The sequence below is a fragment of the Apteryx mantelli genome, chromosome 15 (genome assembly GCF_036417845.1).
Source record: "Apteryx mantelli isolate bAptMan1 chromosome 15, bAptMan1.hap1, whole genome shotgun sequence".
NCBI classification, from domain to species: domain Eukaryota; kingdom Metazoa; phylum Chordata; class Aves; order Apterygiformes; family Apterygidae; genus Apteryx; species Apteryx mantelli.
Genome location: NC_089992.1, coordinates 2,524,041 through 2,534,282, shown reverse-complemented (window position 1 = coordinate 2,534,282; position 10,242 = coordinate 2,524,041). Strand labels below are relative to the sequence as shown.

Below are 10,242 nucleotides of genomic sequence, written 5' to 3'. Positions count from 1 at the left end.
AGATCGTTGACTCTGCCTGGCTGCTTTGACTGAGTTGTGATCAGCCATCTCCGCGTGAAAACACACCTTTTTCGCAGAGAAAAAACAGCCGCCCGCCAGGGCCTTGTCCATCCCTGCCGGCCCCGAGGGCACGCTACCCCTTCCCCTGGCCCCGCAGGACTGTGTCACTTGTGTTTATCTTTGCTGCCCTCCTTTCGGTGGGATTTCACCCGTTCTCCAGCTGAGTTTTGGGGTGTCTGCCTACCCTCCTTCCCCCCTCGAGGGGGCTCCCCGTGGGGGGGGGACGAGGGGAGCCCCTCGGTGTGGGGGGAGGCGGCCGCCCCGCGCTGAGGGGAGGCGGCGGCGCTGAGGGGAGCTTCCCGCCTCGCCGCGCGCGGGAAGGCCGCGAGCGCGCGGCCGCTGGAGGGGGGGGAGCGCTCCCCCCCCCCCAATTTTTCCCGCGCGGGAAGAAAGAAAGAGGAAAAAAAAAGAGAAAGAAAAGCAGTATCAGCGCGTGCGGCGCTGGGGCTGCTGCCGCCGCCGCCGGGGGGGCGGAGGCGGCGGGGAGGGGGAGCGGAGTTGCCGGCGGGCCGGCCGCCTCCCCGCCCTGCCCTGCCTCCCTCCGTCGGCGGCGTGAGGGAGCGTGTTTGGGAGGGAAGGAGGGGGTGGAAGCCGGGCTGGGGCGGCCAGCAGGCAATTTGCATGAAAGGCAGACTGGGAATGAGCCGGAGTGGGCGCCGCTGCGCGCACGCAGAGCGGGGCAGCAGGGGGAGGAGGGAGCCGCCGCCGCCGCCGGGGAAACGCGGCGAAGTCCGGGCAAAGTTTGGTGCCGAGGCCCCGAGGCGCTGAGGCACCGCCGGGCCGCGCCGGCAGCGCAGCGCAGAGCAGCGCAGCGTAGCGGCGGGCCGCGCCGCGCCGGGCCAGCGCCGCCCGGGGCCGGGCCTGGTGGTGCCCGCGGGGCGGCGCGGAGGCGCCGGGCTCTCGCGGAGGCAGCGGCGGGGCCGGAGCGGCCGCGCCGGGCCGGGCAGCATGTCCTCCATCCTGCCGTTCACTCCTCCCATCGTCAAGCGGCTGCTGGGCTGGAAGAAAGGGGAGCAGAACGGGCAGGAGGAGAAATGGTGCGAGAAGGCGGTGAAGAGCCTGGTGAAGAAGCTGAAGAAGACGGGGCAGCTGGACGAGCTGGAGAAGGCGATCACCACGCAGAACATCAACACCAAGTGCATCACCATCCCCAGGTCGGTGGTGGGGCCGGGGCCGGGGCCGGCTCGGGGGGCGCCGGCGGCCGTTAGGTGCCGGCTGCCCCCGGGGTGCGGGGGGGGGGGGGGCCGCGCCGAGGGGCTGCGGGGTTTGCGCGCTGCCCTGCCGCTATATATAGCTATAAAAGCTGGCTGCAGAATTGAATTACTGCCTCGTAACGAGAGAGGAGGAAAGTCGGAGGGGGAGCGCAGGGGGGGGGAAACGTCTCCGGCCGAGTCTCGCAGGAAAACAAAACGCAAAGTTGGGAGCGCCGCGCGTTGCCCCACGCGCGTCGTGGGCGCTCGCGTTGCCAGAAGTTGCAGCGTGTTCTCTAGGACCGCTGCACCGAGGGTTTCTTTTGCTTTTTCCTTTTTTTTTTTTTTGCATTTTTTTTTCCAGTCAGGAGGATGGTTTTGTTTGGGTTGCTTGCCTTACTCCTGCGAGCCGGCCCGCTCCTGCTCTGAAGATGTGGTTTGGAGCCCTGCTGCCCGTTGGTTTTCAGATTACTTGTTAAATGGGGAGTGCGAGTGGCACCGCTGAAGGGCATTACTTGCAGGGCAAAAAAAAAAAAAAAAAACGAAAAAACAAAAAATCGCGTAAGGATGGATGTAACAAGTTGTGTGGGGTTTTTTTTAATTTTTGTTTTAACACAGATTTTATTCTCAGCCTTGATGCCGAGATCAATCCATAGCATGCATCCTTATGACACACGAAGTATCGTATCTAAGAAAAAAAAATCTCGAGTAACTTTCAAATAACTGGCCCCAAGCAGTGCTTTATTGCGGCGGATTTGTTGACTTTTGTGAGCTCAGCCAGATGACTGCCGGTTCTGTTACTGATCGTTGTTTTGGGGGGGGGGGGGGTGTTTTCTTTTTTTTTTTTTTTTTTAAACAAAGGCCAAAGTTCATCCCAAATATTTGAATGCTGCATAATTGTATGCTTCTGTGTGAGAAGATATCTCTGTGTGTATGTGTATTCATGCCTCTCTCTCGCCCAAACAAATGTATGCTTTCTTGGTTGTCAGAATGATTTAATATGCGGTAGCTAATACAAAGCAGCATCTGTTGCATGAAAAAGTGAAGCAAGTAGCTCAGAAATGTGGCTGTTTGGAACTCCTAATTTTTTTTCCCCAACAACTATACTTCTAAAGAAAAAAAGTCTCCTTATCTTTTCGGTACTGAGTGACCATGCTTAAGATTTTGGCCAGTAGTCCAGACTGACGACTCTGCCTTTGTTAGAGTTATTCTGGCTCCTCGTAGTTGAATTAGAGCTCAAAACCTGTGAAGCTACCACCTGGTACAAATGCCCTTAAACCTCTGTTTTGAAGTTCTTGGTAAGCAGTGTGCTTTCCTCATAGACAATGCCCTATTTAAATCACTTCCCTGAAATATTTGCCTTTTTAAAGAAGAAAAAAAAAAAAAGACTTGAGTCCTACAGTCGAAATGACTTGTGTATTGTGCTTCAGGTCTCAGCAAAGACTTGCTGCTGCTGACCTGTTAGGGAGCAGAGTGAGAGGCCCCCTGATGTTTACTTTACTAGCAACAAGGTGTTTTAGCACAAGGGACGCAAGTTTTGATATTTTATGATTCAAAGGAAGCAAAGAGACAGGTGGAGTAGGAAGCCTTAATTTAGAGAAATAATTTTAAAGCTTGAAGATAAGTAACAACACAAGCAGATGTCACAAGTCATAAATATTATCACCTCCAGAGATTGTTCTGGCTATTGTCTGCTGTGCAGAAGTGAATGCCGGTTTCTCCCAGACGTTGCTCTGTTAAAGGAAATCAGTACAAAAACTAAAACATTTCATGTTCACTTATGACACAGAGCCTAAACCTTCAGATCTTAATCTTTGGTACTGGGGAAGTGTCAGCATATTTTGATGGTAGTTCCTTGTGCCTTGGTACTAGTTCTTAAATATGACACTTCATATGTACTTTTACTGTTATTTTATATAGATATTACAGAGATCCTTAAAACAGTAGTTAAGTTAGCCTGTGCTGGACTCTCTGCAGCAATGTAGTATGAGGTTAAAGTCTAGGTATCTGGGATTGGGGAATGGAGTGGAAATGTGAAACAGCTGGTCTCGAAGCTAATGGCAGAGCTGTAATCGTAACCAGGCCTTGTGACTAAGTGCAGTGTCTTCTCCACTGGACTGCGCTGTTTGTCCTCATGCATTTGTGAATCTGATTATGTCACTTGAAATTAGTGTTTGCAAGACAATTTTAGCATGGCTTTTGTATTTTCTTTTAAAATAATTCTGCGTACCTTGTTTTGCTATTTAGGCAAATAAGTACATTGACGGGACAAAGGGGAAAAAAAAACATCATTAAGGATTAGATCATGTTGTGCATTGTCTGTAATACATCAGTAGACTGAATTACAGTGGAACTATGCCAGGGATGACTCTGGCCCAGCAGAAGTAGGGTTAGTCCAAAATTAGCTATTGTATCCATGAGACGAAGCAACATTTCATATATAAAAGTGCTTGAGCTTTTCAGAAACATTGCTCTTGGGAATAAGGGCTACACAGCAAATGAGCTGGAACTTCAAATTCCTGTAGTGATCAAGTGGGGTTGAGTGTGTTACTTTCCAAGTGCTCTGTTTGTAAGATAACGTGACCGACAGACATTCAGGCCCCAGGTTTTCTGTTCAAAGAACCTATGGCAGCCAGCAAAAGGCTGGGGAAACCTTGGAAGATTTCAGCGTGACGCTCTGGTGCTGGCAAGAATTTTCCTTCTCATTGATTCTGGTGGAGCAGGAGGTCATTTCGACCTGGAAAACCAACCGGTCTCAGACCACCCTATAGTTGCCTGGGCCTGAGAGAAGGGCTTATTTAGAGGAATTTCCCTTCTTCTCTTGGTTCCTGCTGTCAAAGTCCATCTTTCTCTGAAAGGGAACTTTCCACGATATGGAAAGGAATCTCAAAGTGAACTCTCACTTGAGATCAAGGGAGGTGAAGTGTAGTTTGTTCTTCTGGACCAGTACTTTCACTACACAGAAATCCATGGATAGGAAGTCATTTAGTAGGTCAGAGAAGACGGTATGTGCCTTTTGCCTGTGCACAGAAAGGAGGTCTGGGCATTAGTAACCACAAGCAAATCTCTGCCTTTAAACCTACTTGCACTAAGCTGGTAGGCTTTGATGATGTGAGCTGACCTAGTCCGTTTAGTAACCCGTGTCTTATGACAGTAATACATTTTTTCATACCACACTGGATGATACAGTTGAAAACACGCATTCTTTTTGGCCATCCATTAAAATATATCCTTTCTAGCAGCTGCACCAATCTTGAAAGCTCGGGTTTCAGGATGGGTGTTTTTATCACCTTCCAAACAAGCTGGGGACTGTGTGTCATTAGCACATACCCCAGCGCAGCCAGGTGTTCAATTTTAGGGCCTCTCTGCTTTGCTCTGTGAGCAAGCCTAAATCTCCAACTGCTACCAGTTGCTATCAGATTTTTTTTTAATTTTGGATGGCTCTATTTGCTTCTGAGGCCAGGGAGTATGGCGAGTGTGGCATCTGATGGCAGCAAAGTCTATAGCTAACGTTACTACCTACCTGCAGAAAATGAATGTATCCCTGTGGACTTTATCCTTGGGAGTATGATCTGGAGTGAGCCGATATCGTGCACCTGATAAAGTGTTGATATTTTGTCCCAGAAATAAGATGTTTTAGGCTGATCTGTTATATATGTTATATAATATATATGGCGCTCTGGACTGTAGGAGTCAGGAACATGTGAGCATTTACTAATTTCTGGAAGCTGTGCACTATATATAGTCTTGCTGATATGGGAGAAGATAGCACATGCTTTGTTTCAAGTGCCTTAGTGGTACTACGCATATTAAGATGTAAATCTCATGACATTTAGTAGTGTATTTTCATATGCATACTTCTTGTTCGAACCTATTACTGTATTTTTTATTTTATTTATTTATTTATTTTTTTATCACCAGTGGTTTTAGGGGAGTCAAGATACTTCTATGTAAGGAATAATCTTTTAAGTGGTGGGGGGGTTTTCTTTAATTAAGAAAATAGTTTTGAAGAGTGGTGGACGTTATTTCTTGTGGAACTCATCTGGTAAGAATAGAAGGTACCAGCTGAACTGGAAACATGGCACATTTGCTTTTTGAAGGAAGCTAAGCAAGGTGTCCATTATATGGTTTATACTTTGGTGGGGAAAGCCAGGAATAATACATAAGCGATTTTAGGAAGATCTTGGGTATGAGCATAGCTTCTGTTGTGTTGATCACTGACCGTGCAATCTTTACAGGAATTGACCGTGTTCTTAGAATCCTTTTAATACCAAGAAAATACGAAAATGACAAATATCGTAAGTAGCAGAGGCAGCCTGCAAGATGGTAAACCTCCAGTTTCAGTAACAAAAGCAAAGAGCCAGTCATAGTTTTGTGTGTCCGCACACAAATTTGTATTGGTTTGCGCCAATTTTAAACTGTCTTGTTTTCAATTTAGCTTGTCCCTGTAGGGGAGAAGCCTCAATATTGCTTAGACTTGCTTGAGTGTGTCCACACTTAAGATTAGATAGGTCTAAGAGCGGTACATAGGAGATGATTACGGTACGGTCCCTGCGTGCAGGCATAGGCTAGCTGCCATTATACTTGTTAGCTCGCTGTTGCTGGTAATGTTACTGCTGCAAAGCTGTGTGTGCTAACCTGTGCACTGACCTGGCTTTATGGACAGGGTTTTATAGCCACAACTGTGCTGCTAGCTGTACCCATGCGAGCTGGTTTAGCAGGATAGGCAAAGCTTTACAAATCTGGTCATAACTAGCTTTTGTGGTGTTAATATGACTTTGCAGATCAGGCCTACAGATGAAAATATGCTAATTAAAGGGACACGGGGCTCTTGTCATGGGTGTTTTCTGCCTGCAGTCCCTCTTGTCCATCAGTACCTTTCTTTCCTTCCTCCTCCCTGTCTGCTCCCGAAGGGTCCAATCCTGTCTCGGGGCAGCGCCGCATCCTGCTCGGAGGTTACCGCTCCCCGCAGCCCCTCCGCCCTCCCCTGCCCTCCCTTGCACCAGGGTCACTGTCCCTTAGATCTGCCTGGGCAGTAGCGTGTGTAGTTGATTTCTAGCCCACACCATGCAGCTTTGTAAAACAAAACTCAGCCATTAAATTAACCCAGATAATGTTGATGCAACAATTCAGGGAGCGGCAACGCATCCAGTGACCTTGGCAGAGATGAAGGAGCTGGGGAAAAGGGGGTTCAGGGCAGAAAGTGCTGTCGTGAGCTGCTGAGCATAACAGCTTCCTTGGCTCAAAGCAGTAGCATGTCTGATCCAGCCCTTGGTAGGACGTCTTCACAAATTTGTAATGTCTCTCTCAGCAGGCAATACTTGTCAAGAACTTGCCAATATTATTTTGGGGGGAGGGTGATTTTTTTTTTTGCCTCTTTTCTCTGGGAATTATGGACCAGATCATATTTCACATTAAAACCAGTGATTAAACTCCTCTTGACTTGAAAGACAGCAGGGTTATGTTCATATAGGACATGAATGGGCTAAGGAAAAAATGTATTGTATCATTTTTTTGAGATGTTTTCAAATATTCATATCTCTGCTTTTTTTTCCTTCTCCCTTTTTTCAAGAGACTACAATATTTAAAATAGTTTCTGAAAGGACTCATAAGATTCGCATTATATTGTGTAGTAAGTGTTGAATCTTTGTGAAATAAAGTGCTTAAAATGGATGCTTAACTTTTGTAGTATTAGGAAAAGACCCTGAACATTGCAGTCATTTAAATATAATGAGAAATAAATACAAAAAATTGATGAAATCAAGAAATGCACACTGTACAGGATTATCACATCAGGGATCCAATTAAAATGAACTCTTCTAATAAATATTGGTTTAATAATGTAAACTTGTGATCACTATATTATTGCAACAGAAATAAAATTAACAAGATTTAATGGACTGAACAGCCATTAATTTTCACTTGTTAATTTATTAGGAGCTTCTAATGCTGCTAGATGCACAATAATGCCATTATCCTGCATGAAGTACTTTATGAAATAAATAGGGCCAAACAGTGCTTGAATTAAATTGAAATCAGATTTTTTTTCCTAAATTAACTTTTTCTGGATTTTTTTTTTCTTAGTTTTCCTCTATTGAGTGCAATTAAATTTTCAGGGATGGGATGCAGCACTCTTTCAGCAAGGCTTATGAATGGTCCTAATTAACTTTTCTCCTTGTCTGCCTTGATGTGCTATGTAAAAAGCTTTTTCCAGTCCAAAGCTGATTGTGTGGACTGGCAGTGAAGAGAGCAGACAGGAGTGAGGGGAATAAAGACGGGGCAGAGGTTCTTGTCCAGACCCTCCAGTCCTAGTAGGCTGACTCCACCAAGCTTAGCAAACGCTTGCTAATTACGTTTTGTTACATGTGACTTGAGTCCAAACGTAAAGACGAGGAAGTTGTTAATAATTGGGCTCTCCTACTTGTCCCTGGTAGCACGACTTTCTCTGTGACTGAAGAGACAATAATGTGTCAATTGTAGCAGTTAATGCTGCTTTTAAAGATGTTTTGAAGTCTTTTAGACCTGATCCTCATTTACTCGCACATCTCTTTCCCATCACTGTCAGAATGGTGGGACTTGCCCTTAGGCTAGCAGGAAAGTTTGATGCTGCTGGTGCTGTGGCTCTGTAGAAAGAGAAGAAGAAGACGGAATCTCTGTCTTGGAGCTTAATCCTCCAGAAATATAGGCCACAATTGTGAGCATGAATAAACCACTTATGCATGGTAGGAGATAACCCTTAAAAGCAAACAACAAAAAAGTATCTTCAGACAAGCCCAGACAGGTGGGAAATAGTCACATCCTGCTTTGTAGAGGAACATGCAGAAATTGTGTGAGCTCCAGGATAGGATATTTTCTTTGTCAGCTAAGAAGCAGAACTTAGTTGTTTCTGATATCCAAACTTGTGTGTGGTGCAGATAGACTCTAGGCAGCTCAGAATGAGTAGGACAGGAAATCTGTGGGATTGTGTGCCTCCAGCAAGTGCCCTAAGTATCGAACCATCGGTCCTTCCTCTCTGGTGGAGAGGCTCCGCATGAACAGGCATTACTCAGCCTGAGCAATGGTGCTGATATTGGCCTTATTTAGATCAAGAACACGTTTTCAAAGCAGCAGACGTCAGTGAGTAGGAGCAGCGCTGGGGAAAGGACACCAGGAAGCACGGGGAGGAAATGGCAGTTGTTCCTTGTGAGCTTGGTTCTTTAACCTGCTTAATTTAGAATCATGCTATTCCGTGAGGGATCTACTTAGTCTCATTTTTAAATTATTAGGAGCTGACGCTGATGTGAGAGAGAGGATAAAATTATAAATCTCATTGGTGAGCCTCATGAAAGAACACGCTTCTTAAAAATCCGGCAAAACCTACCTGTTAGAAATGTAACTTGTGCAAGTCCAGGAAAGGGAAATAGATGATCTTGATAACTTTCATTTGTCACTAGAAACATCTTTACAGTCCACTTGGTGTTCAGCGCTGAGGTTACGAGGGCAAACAAGTTGCGTGTTTCATGTAGACGTGGGATGTGACTGGGGTCTGTGTGCGCATGCCATGCGGTCCGTCTGCCTGGGGCCCTCAGGAAGGACAGTTACGGGGCTGAAATATAGGTCAAGCGTCCTTAGTTTACTTCGTAATTTGTAGTTACCTGATCTGAAAACTTCATTAAACTTTTGCTTACAAATTGCGTCATAGGAAAAATTGGAGATTATTTTTGAATTGGTGACTTTCATTAACCATAACACAATCTTTCTAAAAAGGGAAGTCAAAACAGAAATTTCCTCCTTTGTGGTGAAGCTGCAGCCAGCAATAGTTGAATGATGGATGCTGATACTGACTCTACATTTTCACAATAAAAGAGAAAAAAAAGTTGTCCTTCCTGTTCTAGTTGCTTCTATATAAAAGAAAAAATTCACTTACTCTGATTCACTTAACAGATGTAAAACAGTTAATATTCACAAAAAAATTAGGCATAGTACAGACATCTGTGGAACATGAGATTGCTTGTTTGTTTTTGTGTTGAATGTGCAGTTGTTGTTATTGCTTTATCTACTTAACAGCTAGAGAGTACTTTTTCCAAAATTTCCTTTTCCTCTGTAACTGGATTTTAAGTGTTTCTGTGTGGGAAGACAAAGACCCAGCTACAAGCACCTTTAATTTTTTTGTACTCGGAAAGACCAGATGTGGTTTTCTTCATAGAGATACAAAGTCTGTGGTTTCTACACATGTGGAACTGTACAGAAAGGTCCTTTTCTTCTTTTATTTGTTGAACAAATTGTTGTTCCCCTTGAGTCAGATGCATAGTCAATTTGCAGCACACAAATGTCTAACAGTGTCTGAAAAATTATATAGTGTTTAAAAAGTACTCTCTGCCTAACAAAAGGCTGCTAAGCAGCTGGAGTCCGAGTCTTTTCCCACTCATTTTTTGCATTGGTGTAATTACATGGATTTCAGTAAATTTACTTCTGACTTGCATGCAAGTGAAAAGAGGTTCAGGCCAGCGCAAATAAGCAGTGAACTGAACATGGAGGATAGAGGTGTTTGTAGGTTGAATATTATCAAGTTTTCTCTTTCAAATCCAGGGCTCTTGGGGCTTTTTTGGCAGGTCCTGAAGCCTGCCCAGCAGACCCCATGAGACCCAAGGGCTCCATGCAGGGTAGCCTGCACGGCTACAGCACGGTATGTTCCCGTGAAGCCTGAACTCCTCAATGCTGGGCTGGAAATCTGGCAGGAGGCCAGGCAGGATTTAGCTGGAAGTTTGTTGAAAATGATACTTTTCTGCAAAGCATTTCATTTTTGGAGGAATTCTCACTCTTGTTTCATTGAGGGTTTTCTGACAGGCACCGATGTGGCTTGGCAGAGGTCCACATTTTGTAGCTTGGATGCCACTGACGGTGGCTTTGGCACTGACAGTGAGTCCTGATCCTGTACCTGTACAGAAGGTGGTATTTGGCTCTTATCACGGTGGAGTGGGGATGTTTTTGGTTTTTGTTTCCCCCCTCCCCT

At 45.6% G+C, this 10,242-nt stretch overlaps 1 protein-coding gene across 2 annotated transcripts in view; it reads left to right on the top strand.

Moving 5' to 3' along the window:
- Positions 1 to 963: 963 nt before the first annotated feature.
- SMAD3 (SMAD family member 3) overlaps positions 964 to 10,242 on the top strand; it is a 78,816-nt gene continuing 69,537 nt past the window's right edge. For both annotated transcript variants that reach the window (XM_067305238.1, XM_067305237.1), the window contains exon 1: positions 964 to 1,214. In XM_067305238.1, the coding sequence (XP_067161339.1) occupies positions 1,009 to 1,214 (206 nt within the window). In that variant the 5' untranslated portion in view covers positions 964 to 1,008. The remainder of the gene's footprint in view (positions 1,215 to 10,242) is intronic.